The sequence below is a fragment of the Setaria italica genome, chromosome IX (assembly GCF_000263155.2).
Source record: "Setaria italica strain Yugu1 chromosome IX, Setaria_italica_v2.0, whole genome shotgun sequence".
NCBI classification, from domain to species: domain Eukaryota; kingdom Viridiplantae; phylum Streptophyta; class Magnoliopsida; order Poales; family Poaceae; genus Setaria; species Setaria italica.
Window position 1 is genome coordinate 2,009,760 of NC_028458.1, and position 20,562 is coordinate 2,030,321.

Here is a 20,562-nt window from a genome sequence, read left to right on the forward strand (position 1 = left end):
ACGGCATGGTTTATTTCTTCCTCATGAGATTACGATTTTGCCCCTCTAAAAAGATCGAAGGGATGCTGCAGATGGAAATTAAAATCAAGCAGATAGGCGACACTTGAGCAAGTCTTTAGCTTTTCACATTATCTAGTGACACCCTTATTACTGGTTTGTACTTAACTAGCGAAGGTCCAGGAAGACATCACAGTAGCCAGCCGTCTCAAGAGATGTATCCCCTGCTCTTGAGGCTCTCCACAGCATCCCTGATGATCTTCTCCACGGGGCTGATCTGCAGACCCAGGGCGATGAGCTTCTTCGACCCCACCTCCGCTCTCACCAGCCCAGGCTGGGTGTCCTCGGGCAACCTGCGACACAAAGCAGCAAGCAGCACAAGGCTCAAGCACACTGATGCACACACCCAGAGATTGCTCTCCCACTGTCCCACAGGCCAACATGGAATGAAAAGAAGAACGTGTGGCTTGGAATTTGGATGGTCGCGTACTTGGGCACGTTGAGGTTGGGGTAGAGCTCGGCGACTTTGGCAGCGAAGTCGCTCCAGTGAGAGATGGACTCGACGCAGATGTGCCTCCCGGACGCTGATGGGTTCTCGAAGACAAGGATATGGGCCAAGGCAACGTCTTCCACATGAACTGGTCCCATGAAGAAATCCGCGTACTCCTCGGTGCAACCTGCAGGCAGAAAGGTGTTGCTTTGCTTCAATAATGTTCCCCTGATCTCGTAAAAACGGTATTATGGATACACTACATACATGTCATTTTTGTTTCGTTTCAACAAAGTCAATGCATGATCATTGTATCAACTGAAACTGCTGATGCCTGAAGTTTGTCCGAGTAGAATATCAAGTAGGAAAAAAAAGGTTTCTCTTGCAGTCAATCTCTCTTTTTTCCCAAAAAAAAAGATGTGCTGTAGTAAAAAGGGTTTCAGAACTGAGGTGACACCCCTGGTACTGATCATGACGGATCGTTCAGTATGCTGATTTAAAGATGCTTTCAGAAGGACCGACCAAGACATGATAAGTTGATAGTTCCATTCACTTTTAAAAATTTTAAAAAAGGAGAAAAATATCAGATGTTGTCCAACCTTAGCAAGCAATACAATTATTGAACTGCTAGGAAGCATGCTTACCTTCGAGGAGGCGGCGAAACATGGCCATGCTAGCGTTGATGGTTGGCGGAATCATCGGCCCCAGGACTGTCCCCGGGTTAACCACAACCACATCTAGCCCCTCCTCCTCTGCAAACTTCCACGCTGCCTTCTCCGCCAGTGTCTTGGAAGCAGGGTACCACACCTAGCAAAAGCAAAGGGGACCTGAGATTTAACAGTGGAATTACTGACGAAATCCAAGCTGTGCGGAAGCTGCATCCTGCAAATTCTGCAGACCATCTTCAGTGCTGAGGATGTTTACTGTGTTTTCCAAGCTGATTATATAATCAGATAATGTAAATACATCGTACATGCATGATGTACGCTACAATGCCATTGTTCCCAAAATTTAGAGTTCGTTCATCGAGGAGGATGAACCCAAGCTGGAGTTGCCCAGTAGGCGAAGGCTCACCCCGTTCTTCTCGCAGTAGTCGATGTCGGTCCAGCAGCGCTCGTCGCGGACCTCGCCGGCGGGCCACCCGGGGCTGGGCACGATGGCCGAGATAGACGAGGTCACCACCACCCGCCGCACGCTCCCGGCCTCCTTGGCGGCGCGCAGCACGTTCAGCGTCCCCTCCACCGCCGGCACCATCAGCTGGTTCTGCGGCCACAAAACGGAGCGCGCCGGTTAACGGGCGGGCCGGAGCGGCGACGGGGCAACGGCGAATAGTACCCACCTGGGGGTCCTTGACGGCGTCGACGGTGCATGGGGAGGCGAGGTGGAAGACGCCCGCGCAGCCCCGCGCGGCGTCGATGAGCGCCGCGCCGTCGAGGAGGTCGCAGCGGAAGATGCTCATGCGGCCCTCGCCGGCGCCGGCGGCGAGCGCGAGGAGGTGGTCCGTCTCCGCTTTGTCACCTGCAAGTCACCGGCAAATCACAACCTCCGCATCGCAACGAAGCCACCAGTCTTCGCGTTGCGCCATTCATGACGATTGCGAGCTTCGGAAAGCAAAGCCGGAGAGCGGCGGCGCTACTGACCGGGGTTGAGGACGCCGGCGCGGACGTTGTAGCCGCGGTCGAGGAGGCGGCGGACGAGCGTCGAGCCGATGAAGCCGCTGGCACCGGTGACCAGCACCGTCTCCCCCTTCCCTTCCCCGCTCGCCATGTCCGATCCCTCCGGTGCCTCACCTGTCTCTCTCGCCGTCCTTTCTCCTCTCCGAACTGAGCTGAGGTCTCGTACTCTTAGAGTGTGTGTGTGTCGAGTCGAGTGGCTACCGGACGCCCGATCTCGTGGGATGCGGTTGGTACCCACTTCGGGATCTGACAAAACAGTAACCTCTTTTGGATTTTCCACAACAGTCACAGCCCGGCACAATTCATCGGGCACTGTAGTAAAGCCTTGTCCTGTTGCAGACCTTCCGTACAGATAAGAACAGAGTAAATGGCACGGTACAGTCCACGTCTTCATTACATGGAAGCTACATGACTGCGACAGCGTACTCGTGGCTTGACCTCAACAAGGACGTGCATGCCGTTTCACCACGAAGAATAGTCCAAATTGAAAACAGAATTTTACATTATCAGAGGACATGCATCTTTCCCTGAAGAACTTGGACAACAGAGACCTCGTACACGTTCGACTCGCCCGTACAAAAACACCGCAGGTTAGTGCATCGGTCAATAGGGTTCCTTGCTCGTGGTCGCACGCAGACGAAGGCCTGCGGCACATGGTGAAAAGGCAGCAGACACTGGCTGCTAGTATGGCCTACAACTCTGTCTTGACGCTCTCAGCGCTAGCGACCCTGTATCCCTTCTGCGAGAGCAATCCTGTGAAGAAACCGGACACCTTGGAGCTGAACGTGGCGGGCTCCTCTCCTGCCACGGGCGGCTTGATCTTGCATATCATGTCATAGTCATGCTTCAGGTGCGGTTTCACTATCTTCTCCTGTACAAGCACACGATGTTAGTAAGAAAAAAACATTATTCAAAAGGATTGGCAGTGAAAACTTGCCTTTGCTTCATCAGTGTGGAGCATGAAAGGAGAAGCTGTGTTATTGTATTTACCTTGAACTCCTCAAATGGGCAGAAATCTTTGTTACCGCAACCCTGCATACATATAGTCCAACAGGAAAAATTAAGTACGGGAACTGTCGATGTTGTAATCAACATGCTATTTTGACTTGTGGTATTCTAAAGCTTGGCATACGCCAAACTATACTGATGCAAATTGAAACAAAAAAGAACACAAGTAAAGGGATATAGTAGTGTAGATTTCAGGACACCATTAGCTGACATCCATGACTGGCTTACAGTAAACCACCTCTCCCTCTACTACCCCCAAAAAAAAAAGTTTCAACATATAGGGGAGCAAAGAGAGTTTATGAATTTGGTCATACAATATATCCAGATCCCAGCAGCTGGATAGAACAAATATATTAATACATCAAAAATACATGAAGGTAATAACTCTTACCGGCATCAAAACTGGGATTTCGTTGTGTAGAACTTGAATGACATATGAGTTATTTTGACTCCCAAAAGTGCTGCCATCCGATGTTTTGCCTGGGCACTGGTACAAAACCAGCATATTGTTACCAGCAAAGGGGGCTACAACACTGCCCTTCCAGTTTCTTCCCTGTGGTGGCATAGGTGGCAGATCCAATGCTTCCTCCCGCTGTATCTTCTCAAAATCTAAGCAGGCAAATGAGAGACCAATCATCAATATGTAATTCACAGAGGAAGAATTAATGCGCCCATGGACTAGGTGAAGAGGGGAAAACATACCTGAGCCTTCAAGAAAAAGACCAAGAAGGCAGCTGAAAGGAACAACAGTTTCTGCGTGTGCAAATCGGAGCCTTGCCTTTTCATACGTACCATCAGGGTGGTGTTCTATGATACCAAGAATTATTTAGTTATGATTCCAAGAAACAGATCCTAACAACCAGCAAACTTTGCTGGATTCATGAAATACAGCTACCTTCTTTAGCTATGATTGCTTCTTCCATTGACTGGACAACATCCTTGAGCAATGGCAGTCCCATCCGGTAGTTAATTGACTCACCATAGCCTTTTAGAACAAAACCCTCCAAATCATCTGTCCACTCTAGAAAATAAACCTAAACAGCACTTTAATTATTAAACAAAAGCAAAGTGAATCAATGCTCTAAAAATAAGAATTACTTCAAAGCATGCAAACAGCAGTAATAAAGCATAACAGATTACTGAAGAAAGAACACTAAACCTAAAGTGCAGGTCAGAAAGCATACTAACTATACATTCTGTTAACACACTATTTTTCAGGTAGCATACTCAATTTCATGATCAACACACATATTGGATACAATAGGATGTGATGTGCTCTCAACCAAACAATAACTGGTGGGATGACGAATTACAGTTGAGAAATGAGAATATTTCACTGTCTACCAATACCAACTGGGGAGGCTTCATTTTATGAAAAGATTGAGCTGCATAAACTGCTAGCGCCAATGAACTTTGAAGGAAACCAGACCATTCACAAACATACACTTTCTGAAGCATTCACCACCTCATGGAGTTTACGATATTTGGAAACTAGCAGTCAACGCTAAAAAGTTTTAAGGCCGGATATTTATGCAGCGTACTTGTCCACAACAACGCACCAAGAACAGAAGGGGACAAAAGTTATTACAGTTAAAAAATTTCAAGCATGGAGCATGGCAAAAGCTATAGCTGTCCAGAGACGACCTACCTCAGCTTCATTAAAAAGCCCACAAGCTTGATTGGTTATATTCAATAAAGATGCTTCCTGGATTGAGAAACATTCAAAAGTTAATCATATTTAACTCCAGAGTGTCAAGGTAGGTATTTTCAGAAACACATGGCAGAAAACCACAGCAACATCCTTCACTCATTACCTGCTTGCAAAGAAACCAGAGAGAGGAGACATCCTGAGTTGTAAAATTGAGGTGATAACGATTGACAAGTGCAGCTGTGACATGCTCTAGAACCGGCTCCTTTTGCTTCTTGACATCAGGCTCCTTCCTTTTCCTGTATGCCTGGCAATGGTTTCAAATTTACTGATCTTTAGTCAAATATTACTCATTGCAAGTTGTACAAGCAAAAGAACAATATTTAGCATATTGTACCTGTAGCAATTTACAAGTGCCAAACAGGGAATGACATACTTAACATAAAAGGCACACAAAAAAGGAGACATGAGCATGACCCTTCTAAAAAATAAAGGAAAAATAGTAGATGAGACCAAGTTCATAAGCCGGATAGGGGCAAACAGAAGAGTAGATGCATCACATGAAACAATTGTCTGTAAAACAACAGAGTAACATCTCGAGGCCACTTGTTTATATGTTAGCATATATGATGTATGAAATTGTTTAGAAACTAGCACAACATGGTAGCACCATTTGATATCACCGTTGCCAATTTATGTCTTTCTATAAGGTACATTCTACAAGGCTCGATTAGAGTAGGGCGCTTCAAGTATCAAATTATTTAATAAGACCTGAGCAGCCTCTAGATACAGAGACAATGGAACAAAAAATTCAGGTCAAATAAGCACACCTGTCTATGCTGTTGTTCTTAAAAATGTTGGTGCTACAATAAATAGTACCTTGTATGTCTCACAGCTGTCAAAGAATCTCAGACAAATATCACTTGCACGACTCTCGCTCAGAACAGAAAAGGCACGGTTGTTCCCTGGTCCAAGCTTTCCTTTCCCAGAAAGCAGTCCCAAACCAAATGCTACCGCACTAGCTGATGCTCGAGAAACCTGCATTTTAAGCAATATAGCAATAGTTAACCTGCTGTGCCTCAGTAGAAATCAGCAACATTTGATGACTGTAATTGGAACCATATATGCTGATTCACCTATTCTGCTCAGTAATCGGATTCATCTTAGTGTAAATTACGGGTTTGTCACAATAGACCCCTTTCTCCCAAAAAAAAAAACAGCAACCAGAATCACAAGGCAGTATGACAATCAAAGTGTGGCAGATATTACCTTTCTGGTGAGGACGGAAAGAGGACAATTTCATATATAGATGTAAGATACATGGAAGTAAATCAAAGAACCTATGTCAGAGCTAACCTGAGTTGCTCTTATTGAATATACATCTGGGTGATATTCGTCATCAAAAAGGTCTTGAAACCTCTCCTTCACTCTGGTCGCTAAGTTGTAAAGCTCTTCTTCTCCTTCACTAGTCAGCTCACCACCTTTAGTCCTACCCTTCCAACGCGACTCCCAGCCCTTTATCCAGGATGGAATTTTCTTGAGAGAATCACTCTTGAGACCTTGTTTTGCCTCATTTATAAGAGCTTCCAGCCTGATTGACAATCTATCAAGCTCCTTGATTCGCTTCTTGGTAGGAGCACGAGTCCCATGTCTTGCCTAGGAAACAAAAACAAAAATATCAAATAGTTTCCATTTTATCATACCTAAATATGCACTCCTTCATGTGCAGTATATAACTATATTTGCAGTTATAAACAAAATATAAACAGTTTGTCCATTACACACTGGGATCCTTCTAACTCAAAAGGGAGTTCAGCACCATATAGAGAAATTGCAAATATGACAGCTGTTAGCTACACTATTCTCCTCCAAAAAAGGGAATGAACACGAAGTTGCAAACACATCACAAAGAACTAGAACTGCATATATCAAAGGCAGCAAAATGTATGGAAGCAAACTTACCACTAGATTGAGGTGGATCACACGGCACCCATCTGGGATTGTCGGCATAGAATTGACACTATTGGAGCCTCTGGCCACATCATACCTGAACATCGCCAAGGGTAGAGAGCATTTTGTTCAGTGAAGAAATGTTGGGGATAGGAATCAATTTACGGTTTTACACAATAGTATTATTCAGATCGCAGTATCGCACTTATTACTGATATGAGCTCTAGATGGCAAGCCCCCTGTTCCATTTCTGCTAGTATTATTCAGACCACACTTATTACTGATGTGAGCTCTAGAAGGCAAGCCCCCAATTTCATTTCTGATACTTGTAAAACACAATGTGTTCATACAAAACACCATAGGATCATAACAACATTTTTTTAAAAAAAATAGTTGTATTGTACCACCTAGATATAGCCATGAATGCTAAAATTCAGGTCTAAAAGTTGCAGCAGATCCATTATCCATACTACAAGCAAACACTGAAACTGTTGAGGTTTACATTTACATCAGACAGACAACCCAAGTTTCATTTATCAGAAATTAGCATTCATTCGTCAGAAATTTAGTTCAATCGAGAGCTAGTGGCAGCATCACCCTGTGGCAGAGCTGCGGAGGACTCTACAGGTGTCCGGAGTTGGCCTCCGCCTATTTCGTAGAAGTCTAGGTCTGGGGACCTTAGGAGCTGCACAGCAGATAAATATGGGGAAAATTGGGTATGTACCATTGAAAGATATCAAGTTTTGCAATATACCATTAAAAGATCACTTCTTTGCTATATACCATCAAAAGGTCACAATGTTATTGGTTTGTATCACTTCCGTAACTTTGCTAACGCCAGTCTATTTTGTACACAGTCATCTTCTTCCTTGGCTCTTCCTGCTCAAACTCAACCTCACCGGAGAGGGAAAGTCCAGTGAACTCATGTTCCTCCCTTGTCCTCTATTGTACTCCATGATTTCTCGGCTTCTCGCCACCTCCCCGAACGACATCCTCCAACCACTGTCTCTCCTGAAGTCTCTGCCAGCTGCCACCGTCCAGCCTGTTGCAGTGAAAGGTGAGGCCATGACCTATCCCCACCGCCGCAGCAGCCACATCCTTGGCTAGTAATGGTGTCGTACAAACAGGCACCGAAGGCAAGCTGTTCGAGGACGCATCGAAGCATGACCTTCAGCCTGCCCCAAAGGACTCCCCAAATGGCGATGCTGCAGCGGACCCGATTTGCAATTTCACCGCCAATCAACCATCCACCAATCCCTCGTGCCTTTGTGCTAGCTCCTTACTTTCCCCACTCCCCACGCAATCAAAGCAGCTAAGAATGAATTTGCTCAAAACAGAAAGGGGAAATCGGCACAACTACTCGTACAACACAGAAATCGATAAGCTATCGTCGGCCCGGCCACCAGGAACAGCTGCTGGCGGGAGCTCCGCGTAGTAGAGAAGGGCCGAGCGAGCGTGGGCGAGCGCTACAAGAGGTCAGGGGGTGCGGCGACGGCTTGAGGGGCTATGTGAGATGCGAATGGCCAGCTATGCGTGAAGATACGACGGAAATGGAGGAGAGGACAATACCAACTCCTCAGGAAAAAAAGAGAAGCAATGGAGGTGACGGAAACCTCACGGAATGGTACAGATCGATAATTTATGAGCTTTCAATGATATATATCAAACAAGTGATCTTTTAATGATATATTTCTAAACTTGATACCTTTCGGTGGTACAAATCCAATTTTCCCGGACGGCGGGTCAGTTTGCGCGGCTCGCGCTTCATCCCCATCGCATGAAGCGCGACCAGCGGTGCCCCAACACTGGAAGGCTCAAAGCCTCAAACCACCCACCCGCAACTCCTAAGCCCTGGGCCTAATCCCCCTTAATAACGCGATGGGAACACCGAACACGTACACTCAAATCTTACTACCGCAGTTTCGCCATGAACCCACAAGAGAACAGGTTCAGATCAGCGGCCAGAGAGCGTCGAGCGGCAAGTGAGGCGGCACCTGGTGACGGTGGAGAGGTGGCGGCGGACGTCGAACTCGCCGGCCCCTGCCGCCCTCCGGAGGGAAGCGGCCGCGAGGAGCGCCGCGGCGACGAGGAGCAGCAGCTGGGGGAAGAGCGGCGCGCGCGGAGTGGCCATGGCGAATTCGATTCGCCTTTCTCGATTTGGTGCTTTCTTTCCCTTCCAGGTGGGGGAAGAGGGCTTGCCGCCTGGTGGGTTCGAGTCGAGTCGTTCGATGGTTCGGACGGTGACCCCGGCCGGTTATGTAGGTGGGCGGCGCCGGCGGACGCGACACGTTCACCGAGCCACCTGGACGGTTCGTCGCGGACGCGGGTCGCGCTGGACGGCCGCGATTGCGCGGAGCACGTTGTGCTGGGTTTTAAAATGTGCCCGTGTGACGCTAGGCTGCCACGTCCACGTGAAAGGAACGTACTCTCACGCGGCTGATACGTATGGGTCCACGCCTCTGCGGAGGCCTCACAGTCACTGTGTCATGGACGCACGCTCACAATTGCTGTGTTGCTTGTGACATAACCTGATTTAGTTCGTGTGTAATCTATACTACACCGTGCTACTAAAATAGACCCCTTTTTTTTATATGCTCAGTGACTTCAAATGAAACACAAAACTGACTCAAAAGACGGTTCATATAATAAATCCGAAACAAAAATAAACATACAGCGGATGGAAAGACAACTCCTCCCGTAGAGGACAAAAATGAAATATTGCCAATCTAAGCAGATGACCATATCGCGAAATTTTGCAAAAAAGAAAAATTCTAAGGGTGAGGAGGCGAGTATCGAACAGCAAATTTTGTTACTCGCCCTGTAGTCCTACGTGACCATATTCCAAGCTTGCCAACACACTTCACGAGATACCAAAATTTAATTTGTTAGAATTGGCGGGGGCCGCGCGAACGCGTACCCCCTCTGCCACAAATTATGACGTCCACTCTCCCACTTGGGGAGATGGTAAGCCAGCGCACCCGCCAAGTGCAATGCGGGCCACTGACCTAGGCCACGGGCCTTCTTGATCGCCCGTCGATCCCGTCCAGGTAAGTATGGAGCAAAGGGGCACGGGGGGCTCATCTTATAGCGGGAGCTCGCCGCGCACCCGCCTTCGGCTGCCGAGGTGGTACTAAACTCGCAGACAGAACCGAGCGAGCCAACGATTCCCCGCTCTGCCGTAGTGCCGCCGGGCCCTCCGTGAGCTAGTGAGACGATGGGCCTTCTAAGTTTGGGCCGATAGGAAACAACCAGGCTAAACAAACTTCTCCTCCCTAAACATGGGCTCCGTGTGCATGAAAGAAGATGTTTCCGAGCCTCATACGCTATAATTCCTGTGTGCTTTACCTTGCGTTTTTCTTCCAATTCTGCGGGCTACATACTCTTGCGAAAGAGAGAAGGATTCCTAAAAAATGTCAAAAGTTTTACACACGCTGGCAGCCTACTTTCAGAATCAGGTGCACATGAAAGACTGAAAGGTTTAAACAATTAAACCGCCACCTGAAGTGAAGAGGTTAATCCACAGAATGAATTGAATGATGCTGTGGCCTTCTCTGCTGGGCAGGAGGAGGAACAAATTTTCTAGTCTCAGCAGGCAACAGCAGCAAAACTTGATCTCGGCGAGCAAAGATGATCCAACTTGCTGGCATTATCCATTTATATATACAGATGTCTGCACCACCAAAAGTGAGTCATCAGCATCCCTGAATAACAACACCGATCTGCAGAGCTAACTGATGAATCATCAGGCTAGTACATCGAGAAGCAAGAAAGATTTCTGCTCCAAATTCCGACTCATACATTCTGGAACAAATTGACCAGAAAAGAAAAACATGAACACGAGGACTTCCAGCACTTCCATGTAATGAATATCTCTAACATGCTTAGTTTGGCTGATTCTGCAACTATCCTTTTACACTGAGATGGCAGGCAAGTCTAAGCTATCTTGAGTTGGCAGTCATCTTTGAACATTGGTGTGCTGGCTCTCATATTGTCCATACGAAACAGGTTGACTGATGTAATGAGAATTGCCTTCGGTGTGCATATGAGCCTGCAATTTAGAAGATGAGATGTCAAGATAAGATTCAAGGTCAATTTTCAGTTGAGCTGCTCGTTGTCTTGTGCAGTCATTATTTCAAAGGCCTTGGAGAGGGGGAAAAAAGGGTACTTTAAACAGGATAAAAAATTCGTTTTCCACAGCAGGGACCACGCCTGAATTTTATTATTTAACAAAGCAAAAAAATAACAAAGGTCATCATCCACATAGTGTTCAAGACATGCCAGAACTAATGGCCTTACCAACAAGACACCAAACAAATGAGCGCGGTCCTAATTCGACAACAGAGCACAACTCTTTATTGGCAAAACATATTAACGTGAAACACTCTGTTTAAGAAAGGGGGAATAATAATAAGCTAACTAGACCAAAAATATCTGAAGTCACACCAGATGAGATTATCACAGTTAGTGTGACGCCAGTAGTAGAAGGCTAGAAGCAGTGTACATGTCTACAGGCATCTTTCCAGAAATTAAGCCCCAACGGGATAGGTGTTATGTTTCTGGTGCAACCATGCAAGTGGTTCCCATACTTAAGAGCCTACATAGCAAAATCCATAAGTAATATGTCAACTAAGGAGGTTATTTGACTGGGCAAGGTATAAAACAAAGTGATCGTGCCAATCTACTCAACTTCTTACAGATAAAAGGGGAATTCCAGAAATACAAAACAACAAGGCATATTATTTAGAGATCTAGTGCAAATGCACAAAGGAGCGGAAACCAAATTTTCAGTGTACTAGGAAGATATATAGACCCTATTTTAAAGGTAAAAATGAGAAACATAACATAGACGAGGAAAAGAAAATAAGAAAAATAACACAGAAGAGAAGGAGAGAGAAGAGTTAAAGTGTTGATCATTAGTCATCCAAAAATAAAAACTGTTCTTCGAGTAACACAAATCAGAAATCAATTCTGGAATCATATTTTCATTGGTGTGATTCAACAGACTACAATTATTAATCCAGGCAAAGAAATGTTGAAGTTAAAACTAAAGCAAATAAGAGAACAATTATAAAGCAAGTAAACAAACCTGATTAGTGCTATAAGCATCGGGATAAGAGTGTGCAGCATATGTTGGATCAGGATTTCCGTACATTCCGGGATATGTTGCCTCGGAACTGCCATAAGCCGCAGGATACCCTGAGATAGGATTACAAAGAAGGAAAAAGAAAAACTTGTTCAGAACAATTACACAAGAAAGCCTGAAATGCCATATGGCTAATATGCTAAGCCCCTAAGCCTATTGTCCCTTAATACTTCAATTCTACTTAAAAGGGAAGTGATAATATACTCAACGCAGATTCAGTATGATACCAGAGTTAGGAACAGCTGCTGCTGAGTTGACAGCCGTGGTCCCTTTTTCAGCATTTAAAAGCTCTCCTCGAAGCCTCTCAATCTCACTAGCCACAGCGATCATATTTTTCTCCATTGCTTTACTTTGTTCGAGATTATCAGAATGTGCCTTCTTTTCGAAATCAACCGCAGCTCTGTCAATATTATGCAAAAGACATCAGAGAGAAACAACATATCAATATTAGGTCCAATATGGACCGGATTGTCACTTAAAGTGGAGCAAACCACTTAAAAAGTGTAAGGACCCAGATCCTCACTCTGATAGTTGAGATTTCAGGAAAAGTTTAAGGAGGCCTAGTGCATTCCATTGTGATTATTGCTTTTGGATGGAAGGACTAGTGTGGTTCAGGTGGTCGGTAGACAGTGGCAGATCAATGCATTGGTACAAATGAGCTGATAAGATATTTGCAGAACATGCAGCCACACCACACTTCATTTTTGGTTGAATTTTGCTTATCGTCCACAGCTCGAGCCTGAACTTTTTGTATTTGCCCCAAAATATCCTGGGACCAAATACGATTTTTGCCTCATGCAGGTTTCATATATATATATATATATATATATATATATATATATATATATATATATATATATATATATATAGACACACACACACACACACACACATTTGAATCAGGTTTGGTAAAAAAGTTCAAGCATGGAAATAGCTAGGTTCATTAGTTGGCCTAAACAAGTGTTGTGCTCTACACTCTCTATGCCCACTGGAAGCATTGCACCATGAAAAGTGTGGTGGAGTGGCCTGCATGCCGACTTCGCAGCTATCCTCAACAAAGAAAACGGGTAATGTTTCAATTCACCAAAAGTGTGATAGAATCATACAAAACCCTTGATAGATGATAATATCATAACAAATTCAATAGCTTCTATGCATCAATCTCAATAAACCAGTCCAAACTCCAAAGCTTAAAGCACGGTGAGTAGCAGAATTGGGTTAGGGACACTGCTGCTGCAAATCTACTTGACGTATCATTCTATCCAAGATGCATCAACTAGGAAATGTAATAACGGCAATGCTACCAGACTGTCTACTCATTATTCATTAACCATCTAAAAAGACTACTCTCCAAAGTTGGCCTGCAAGGCATTGCAAATCTGTTGTTAGCAAACCATGTGCAATTGGCACACTGACAGTGTAAAAGCTTCCTCGGATAAAGCAGCTTGCTTAAGGAGGACAAAAAAATGTATGCTTCTCTTTTACAAAGCAGTTGAATTGATGCTGTGCGTGACTGCATGTATGACAGCTCTCCGAAGTAGCTCTATGAGCAGGTTCGAAGAGCAGCTGTGTAACATATATATCCTGAATTCCTAATCATCCTACACGAGGTGTGGCATGCTCTTGTATATTTACAAACTTCGCACAGCAATCATCAAAATGCATGCTACTTTCAATATAAACTGGGAGACATCTTGAGGTCAAAAAACCGTCACAACGCATATCTAGCAGTGGATACTAAACGTGAGTGATTAAATGAACCAACAGCAATACCTGCCCTTCTGGATCTCCCGGCGCATGGTTTCAATCTGGGCACGGACGGAATCGGTCTTACTCGCCTCGGCCTTCTTGCGCGCGAGGTGGTCCCGTAGGACCTGGAGTCGGCTGACGAGCTCAGCGCGCGCCCTCGCGAGCACCTGGATGTCGGCGTGCACCTGGTCGACCTCCGCGCGCGCCGCGGCGACGGCCCTCGCCTCGGCCTCGATGTGCGCCGCCTGTTCTGCCAGGGCGCGCACCTCGTTCTCCCGCTCGGCGCGGGCCCTGGTGGCGGCGACGGAGACCGCCCGCAGCTCGTGCTGCGCCGCGATGAGCTGCTGCTGGAGCGCGACGTGCGTGGCGGCGAACCGCTGGTTGTCGATGAGGAGCTCCTGGGTGTCCTGGTCCCGGGCGACGAGGCGCTCCTCGATCACGGCGAAGGCGGGGTGCGCAGCGGAGGCGGAGGAGGGCGCGGGCGCGGACGCCGGGACGGCGGCCGACGCCGCCCCCGGCGCGCGGCCGAGAAGGGGCGGGTTGGGATCGGCCAGGCTGATGACGTGGGGCCCGCGCCTTGCGGCCATCGAAGGCGGCGGCGGTGGCTGGCGCCGCGGCGCTGGGGATTGGGTCGGGTCGGATTGGTTGTTCGCCTCGGCGAGGGCAGAGAGGCGAGAGGGGAAGGAAGCAGGGGAAGACGAGGACGACCAGTAACCGTCGGCACTAGTCTATCTTTTGGGCTTTTGTGGGCTGAATTCGCAGGTCATATGGGCCAGGAGAACTCATACATTACAATCACTGCAGCCCACGCGCTACCACACAATCCCACCCATCTACTTCTCTCTCGTTGGATTAAAAGTCCCTTCGAGCCCAACAACGTCACGGCATTTTCGGCCTCGTTCGGCCCAGATGTATTTTTTATTCAACAATGTGTCGGTTCAAGTGGCATTATCTTGGTGGTTAGCGGTTAGTAGCGCGAGTCGTGCCGTGTGTGATTACGATTTCGTGTTGACTTTGGTCGGTCGAATCTCCACCGAATTCCTTCTACGTTTGAATATTCGGTGCAGGCAGCACAGGTTTGGCAGGCCGACGTGTACCGTACGTGCCCCGTTCGTGTGAAGCCTCCAAACCGCCAAACGTCTGCTGGCCGCCAGACTCCTCTCTGGTCGTAGAAAGCAACCGAATTGCAGACCGCAGCGTAAAGACACGGATCTTGCGCGCAAACCATCAACGCAGTTTTTTGTCGTGTTTAAATGAATCCTCCACGTCGCCGCTGGAGCTACAAAACGAAATGATGCCATTTTTACTTGGTCCTTATACCAGTTACCGCACGGAAAGGTTGTCCTCAAAAAACAAAAACAAAAACAAAATCTTGAGAGTTTAAACACGTGATGTACGCATGCAGTACAGGCACAGCACTAGCTAGGTAGTGAGCCCTTTGCCTGAGTGAGTGAAACGTGCAAGGAAGAAAGAGGCAAAAGCTTTGCTACCAAATTACCAATCAGTGCAGTAACCATCGGCTCCTCGCAATAGTGCAAAAGTTGAGTGCTCTGGTCAGGGTTTGCTTCCACTGTTTCATTTCGCATCCTGCCGACCTAACCTTTCAAATTTAGGCAGCGTGATTCGAACAAAATTAGGCCTGTTACCAACAAGAAAAGGGAGGCGTCGCATAGATGTGCGTACAGTAATAATTTTTTTTCCCCCTCATGCGGCGTGGTGAGAAAGCATAAATGGGCTCAACAGGTTGTCAAATTCAGATGGTAAAAAACAACGCTGGGACAATCTGCTGTAGCGAAGTACTCCGTAGCTAGCTGTGACCGTGCTGTTGGGTGTGCAGATGGAATGGGCCTCGAGCGGTTGCCGGTTGGTCTCCAGTCGGTGGGAGGGAGTGGGACTTCATTAATCATCCACCGGTCGCCATCTTAAGCCCCTTGCACGAAGCATGGATCTCATGCATAACAACGGGCCTACCCCCATACCAGTTCCCTTCCCTTCCGGCATGGTCCAGGCCTCCAAACCAAAGCCCCGAACTGATGCGCTCGACTGCTGCGTCGGCTGGGTGACCAAGCTTTGCTCCAACGCGACCAGGTTGTCAGTAGCCTTGATTCACACACGTGGATGGATGATGTGGCGCCATAACTTGGGCTCGTTGTATGTTACAGTGATGAGACGAGCTTGGTTAATTACTTTCAGTGAAAACGGAAACCATTGGTTAATCAAGCACGGTCTCGATGCGGATTGGGCCCTGATTACTGATTAGGTCATATGAGCAGTCAACGCTGGGCTTGCTTGTGACGCAATTTTTCCCAACAAATGGACCAGCCTCAGCTGGTTTGCACTCAACCTGGAGCCACTACCCACTTCCTTGAGGACCCACCACCACTCACAAACTCGGGAGAAAGAAAAGCCTACTCCACCAAAAGGGACCCCCCAAAAACCAAAAGGGAAAGCAAAGCAGCTGCAGCTGCTCGCCTGCTCCTCCAGTTCTCTCCTCAGCCCCTCCCCCTCTTCTTCTTCCTCCTCCTGCTCCTGTCCCAGATCCCACGCCCCCAGCATCAGATCAGGGATCGGCGCGCGCGGCAGCCGGTCGGGCAGGCGCCACCTCCATTGCCCGTGCCGTGACTCCTGCGATGCGAGCAGGAGGAACAGCGAGGGAGGAGGGAGCGCGCGCGGGTAGGAGAGATTAGAGAAGGGAGGAGCCCGGCCCGGGGGAAGGGGAGGGACCTCCTCCCCCAGATGAGAACGATGAAGGCGCAGCACAGCAACGGGAGGGGCAGGAGCCCCTTCCTCACGTCCTACGCCCTCACGCTCGCCTTCATCACCTTCGTCTCCGTGCTCTACTTCAAGGACTTCTCCTCCACGCTGCACCAGCCGTTCCTCCACCGCCCCCCGTCCCACCGCCGCGGCCAGATCAGCCGCCCCCTCCGCCCCGCCCACCATGGCGGCGGCGGCGGCGACGTAAGTGAGCTAAGCTCGGCCGAGCACCGCGCGGCCGCAGCGCAGCTGCCGTTCGCGGTGGGCGCGGCGCCGGCGGGGTGCGACGTCGGGCGGGGCGAGTGGGTGTACGACGAGGCGGCGCGGCCGTGGTACCAGGAGGAGGAGTGCCCCTACATCCAGCCGCAGCTCACTTGCCAGGCGCACGGCCGCCCCGACAAGGCCTACCAGCACTGGCGGTGGCAGCCGCGCGGGTGCTCGCTGCCCAGGTAAACAACCTTTCTCCTTGTTTCCCTTCGATTTGCTGTTGGTGTGGGTAGTGAATAGTGATGCCGATCTAGCAGTTCAGCAGTATGATCTACATTTGAATTAGGCTCTTGATCCAGGCCGGATCGAGCGCGCTTGTTTCAAATTTTCTTTTGAAGCTATAGTTCTTCTTCAAAGGGAAGATCTCAAAAAGAAAAAGAAAAAGAAAAAGAAAAGGAAGGGAAGCTAAGACGGCATGCGATGGAGACGTGGCGCTGGGGCGGTGTGGTCCGTCCGGTTGGAACGGACGGGCGGAGACGCCGAAAAACGGCGAGGTTTCGAGCCGCTTGTCTTGTCGCGATACGCTTCGGTTTGGACCATGCCGATCCGAGCGCGGCCGGTAGCAAGCGCCCGGCACGCGGCGCAGGCGCCAGGCGGCGAGCGCGAGCCGCGGTGGGCCTGGTGGGGGGTTGGGTAGCCTGGTTGGTAGCAGCAGCCGAGTTCGTCGTACCTCGCCGTCGTAGGTGAGCAGGTAGCCGCCCATTAATGCCATGCGTGTGAGCAGTGGGGCTCGGCGAGCCACGCGGCGGGGGACGGCCGGACGGGTCCATGCGGCGACGCGTGCGGCTCGGACTCTGGAGCCTGGACGGCAACGTCGGCATGCAGATTTTCCAGATGCTGGGATGAATTGATTCGAGTGAGAACGGAGCCAGGCCGCTCCTCAGCTCCGCCGAGCGGAACGGGTCAATTATTGCTGGCGGTGTCATCGGCCGGCGTCGGAGACGGTCTCCGGCCGGCCGGCCGGCCGCTGCTCCATGAGAGGCGTGGGGTCTCAATCATGTGCCGTGGGCACGGTGCACTTGAGACTTTTCCGATGCATGTCGCTCGCACGGGGGCTCCCGGCTCCAGCTGTTGCTGCCCTGGCTCCGTACGGGTCCTCGACGCTGCGGCCTACGTGCTGCCGGCCGAGCAAGGGTGCAGGCTGTCACGTGGGAGTACGGGGTTCGAGCAAGCGCGCCACAGAGGGGCCGGCCGGCCGGCCAGCCGGACGGTGTGGTCCGCTTGGCACGGTGGGGCCGTACAGCCGTGGATGGAGACGGAGCCTACCGTTTGCACGGGCTTGGGTTCCTTCACTACGCTCCTTTTCTGTGGATCCGGTCTAGATTCTGCGACAGTGCTGATGCGAGTTTTGGTGCCTTGTTACGTCGTTTGTTGCTTTGTTGCCGTCCAACCTCATTCTCTCACCTTTGACAATTCCTATGCTGTTATTTTGATGTGAAGCGTGAGGGGCCTGAGGGGGGTGGTACGTGGCGTGGCTATTTCAGTTTACTGTGTAGAAACCCTTGGACTAGGTCACTCAGAGAGCAGATATAGGCCACATCTTGTTTGTGGGAAATCCCTTGGACTTTTAAAAGATGCATATACAGCCATACAGTGATGTAGCATGTTGAACTTCTGATGTTGAACTTGGGTCAGCCCTCAGTGTCACTGATACGGGACGTGTGAGTAAATATTTGCAGCATAAATTGAGATATTCTTGAACCCGATTGATAATGTTGCCAATGCATAGTACTATTAATATCTTATACGAGGGCATGCTATTGAGTTTCTTATGCATAGCAATTTCTTCTGTTAATTTACTATATCGTAATGGGAAGTGTCATCTGTCGCAATTTGTAGCTTCAACGCAACTCTAATGCTAGAGATGCTACGGGGCAAGCGCATGCTTTTTGTTGGAGATTCCTTGAACCGGGGACAATACGTATCTCTGGTTTGCCTACTGCATCGACTCATCCCGGATAGCTCCAAGTCCATGGAAACATTTGATTCCCTCACAGTTTTCAGAGCAAAGGTATTCCTTTGTTTGTACCTTTTAACATAACAAATGAATGAAAGCTGAAAATTAGCATGTGGCATTGCTCAAAATGTGGTGCAGCATTTTTTTTATGCTTAGTTAGCTACTGCAGTTACCAAATATAATTTTACTTAATATTTCTACCCAGGCATTTGACATTCTTTCCCCACCTTTTCTTGTCAGTAACTTCTGAATATTGATATGGATGTATTCACTAGTATCTTCTCTTACTGTTTTTGCTTCAAAAAAAGATCCCTAGAGCTGTTAAGAAGGATAAAACAAACTCCAATTTGTATATGCTTTTACACTTAAGCCTTTGTTTTTACCTGCTTCTTTTCTAGCTTGTGGGCTCCATCATTTTTACAGTTCATCCATGCTGAAAAGCTTAATGCTGCATGTTTGCTAGGATTATAATGCCACCATTGAGTTCTACTGGGCTCCCTTTCTGGCTGAGTCAAATTCTGATGACGCTGTTGTGCACCGTATTGCTGATCGAATTGTAAGAGGAACATCTATTGAGAAACATGCAAAATTTTGGAAGGGGGCTGACATTTTGGTATTCAATACCTACCTTTGGTGGATGACTGGACAGAAGATGAAAATTCTGTATGTATCTTCCTTTACTGTACGTCTTTACGAGGTTCTTTTGTTTTCTGTCTGAAATGGAAGTTTCCTAGTAATTGATCAAACAAGAACAGGTCATGGAATATGGCAGTTTGAAGAAAGAATATCTATTTAGTTACCCTTCTCGCAATTTACATTTCGTGTAAAACTTTAATAGCACTGTCTGTTTAGGACAACCTTCACTTATGATACTTCAGATATATTTCCTATCCTTAACACCTTTCAATTCCAGGCAAAACTCTTTTGAAGATAAAAACAAGGACATCATAGAAATGGAAACAGAGGATGCCTATGGAATGGTACTGAAGGCTGTGCTGAAATGGGTTGAGAGCAACATGGACCCTAAAACTTCAAGAGTGTTTTTTGTTACTATGTCACCCACTCACACCAGGTAAGCCAGCCCAAATGTATAATGTATCTCAAACTTCCCTTGGACATTATATTTTTTTAAAAAAAAAACTTTATGTTTCGAGCATCAAAAGAACTGACATGCCTTCGATTGATGTGTTTGTCTTTTTGTTATTAGGAGCAAAGATTGGGGCGAAGATACTGATGGGAACTGTTACAACCAGACAACTCCTATCAAGGATTTGTCTTACTGGGGACCAGGCACCAGCAAAGGGCTGATGCGCGTCATCGGGGAAGTGTTCGGCACGTCTAAGATCCCTGTTGGGGTTGTGAACATCACCCAGCTCTCTGAATACAGGAAGGACGCGCACACTCAGGTATACAAGAAGCAGTGGAACCCGCTAACCCCGGAGCAGATCGCGAACCCGAAGAGCTACGCTGATTGCACGCATTGGTGCCTTCCAGGACTCCAGGACACGTGGAACGAGCTGCTCTACTCCAAGCTCTTTTTCCCCTGAGCTAAGGTTGGGCATCTCTGAGGTTTTGGTGATACCTACTATTTCCCAGTTGATGAATGGCGAGTGAACATAAGTTGCTGAACTGCACGATCAAGCTGGAACTGGGAGCATAACATATATCATCTGGGAGGCTCGCTGGTATGCTGGAGAATAGTTAGCTTGACATCATATAGGTCCAACATTCTGAGGAACACGCACGGTACACGAGAGATGGAAGCTCTGCCTTAGTTCATGTAAGGCCACTTGTCTATACTTTGTTGGCGAACCTTCCACGCGGCGTGGCGTGTTGATGTGTAATTCATTTATTGAACATGAGTGCTGAAGTTGCACCAGGTGACCGTTTATATACGCTTCTAGTCATATGAAGTTATCTTAA

General features: G+C 48.0%; 4 protein-coding genes across 5 annotated transcripts; 1 reads left to right on the forward strand and 3 right to left on the reverse strand.

Moving 5' to 3' along the window:
- Positions 1–9: 9 nt before the first annotated feature.
- On the reverse strand, positions 10–2,369 carry LOC101773218 (cinnamoyl-CoA reductase 1). The gene is made up of 6 exons (XM_004981216.4): positions 2,128–2,369; positions 1,827–2,005; positions 1,562–1,750; positions 1,132–1,294; positions 488–674; positions 10–350 (listed from the first exon to the last, which is right to left on the reverse strand). Exons 1-6 carry the CDS (start codon positions 2,252–2,254, stop codon positions 206–208), a joined length of 990 nt encoding a protein of 329 aa, XP_004981273.2. The 5' UTR covers positions 2,255–2,369; the 3' UTR covers positions 10–205.
- A 107-nt stretch (positions 2,370–2,476) lies between these two features.
- On the reverse strand, positions 2,477–9,005 carry LOC101772807 (multiple inositol polyphosphate phosphatase 1). Its single transcript, XM_004981215.3, has 11 exons — positions 8,764–9,005; positions 6,782–6,866; positions 6,176–6,475; positions 5,699–5,857; positions 4,986–5,126; positions 4,820–4,876; positions 4,067–4,205; positions 3,874–3,978; positions 3,563–3,780; positions 3,154–3,195; positions 2,477–3,034 (listed from the first exon to the last, which is right to left on the reverse strand). The coding sequence occupies exons 1-11, from the start codon at positions 8,898–8,900 to the stop codon at positions 2,855–2,857; spliced, it is 1,563 nt and encodes a 520-aa protein (XP_004981272.1). The 5' UTR covers positions 8,901–9,005; the 3' UTR covers positions 2,477–2,854.
- A 1,378-nt stretch (positions 9,006–10,383) lies between these two features.
- On the reverse strand, positions 10,384–14,339 carry LOC101773631 (protein FLX-like 1). Its single transcript, XM_004981217.3, has 4 exons — positions 13,686–14,339; positions 12,140–12,312; positions 11,856–11,965; positions 10,384–10,817 (listed from the first exon to the last, which is right to left on the reverse strand). Exons 1-4 carry the CDS (start codon positions 14,246–14,248, stop codon positions 10,725–10,727), a joined length of 939 nt encoding a protein of 312 aa, XP_004981274.1. The 5' UTR covers positions 14,249–14,339; the 3' UTR covers positions 10,384–10,724.
- A 1,746-nt stretch (positions 14,340–16,085) lies between these two features.
- Positions 16,086–20,562, forward strand: LOC101774037 (protein trichome birefringence-like 33). 2 transcript variants are annotated; one of them, XM_022823304.1, is made up of 6 exons: positions 16,086–16,864; positions 18,522–18,693; positions 19,103–19,302; positions 19,553–19,711; positions 19,847–20,045; positions 20,134–20,562. In XM_022823304.1, exons 1-6 carry the CDS (start codon positions 16,398–16,400, stop codon positions 20,251–20,253), a joined length of 1,317 nt encoding a protein of 438 aa, XP_022679039.1. In that variant the 5' UTR covers positions 16,086–16,397; the 3' UTR covers positions 20,254–20,562. The 2 variants fall into 2 exon arrangements, with proteins under 2 accessions (XP_022679039.1, XP_004981275.1); XM_004981218.4 differs by having other exon boundaries at positions 19,847–20,562.

Bases quoted from the DNA above. Each gene is read 5' to 3' on its own strand.
- LOC101773218 (XM_004981216.4), bottom strand. From the start codon at position 2,254: ATGGCGAGCGGGGAAGGGAAGGGGGAGACGGTGCTGGTCACCGGTGCC. The intron at 1,295-1,561 runs GTGAGCCTTCGC...TGCTTTTGCTAG, and splicing joins ACTACTGCGAGAAGAACGGG to GTGTGGTACCCTGCTTCCAA. The intron at 675-1,131 runs GTAAGCATGCTT...TTCTGCCTGCAG, and splicing joins GTTTCGCCGCCTCCTCGAAG to GTTGCACCGAGGAGTACGCG.
- LOC101772807 (XM_004981215.3), bottom strand. From the start codon at position 8,900: ATGGCCACTCCGCGCGCGCCGCTCTTCCCCCAGCTGCTGCTCCTCGTC. The intron at 4,877-4,985 runs GTAATGAGTGAA...TTCTCAATCCAG, and splicing joins TCTGGTTTCTTTGCAAGCAG to GAAGCATCTTTATTGAATAT. The intron at 3,979-4,066 runs GTAGCTGTATTT...TTGGTATCATAG, and splicing joins AGCAATCATAGCTAAAGAAG to AACACCACCCTGATGGTACG.
- LOC101773631 (XM_004981217.3), bottom strand. From the start codon at position 14,248: ATGGCCGCAAGGCGCGGGCCCCACGTCATCAGCCTGGCCGATCCCAAC. The intron at 12,313-13,685 runs GTATTGCTGTTG...TAATATTGACAG, and splicing joins CGGGAGATCCAGAAGGGCAG to AGCTGCGGTTGATTTCGAAA. The intron at 11,966-12,139 runs GTATCATACTGA...ATCCTATCTCAG, and splicing joins AGCAGCTGTTCCTAACTCTG to GGTATCCTGCGGCTTATGGC.
- LOC101774037 (XM_004981218.4), top strand. From the start codon at position 16,398: ATGAGAACGATGAAGGCGCAGCACAGCAACGGGAGGGGCAGGAGCCCC. The intron at 16,865-18,521 runs GTAAACAACCTT...CGCAATTTGTAG, and splicing joins CGCGGGTGCTCGCTGCCCAG to CTTCAACGCAACTCTAATGC. The intron at 19,712-19,846 runs GTAAGCCAGCCC...TTTTGTTATTAG, and splicing joins ATGTCACCCACTCACACCAG to GAGCAAAGATTGGGGCGAAG.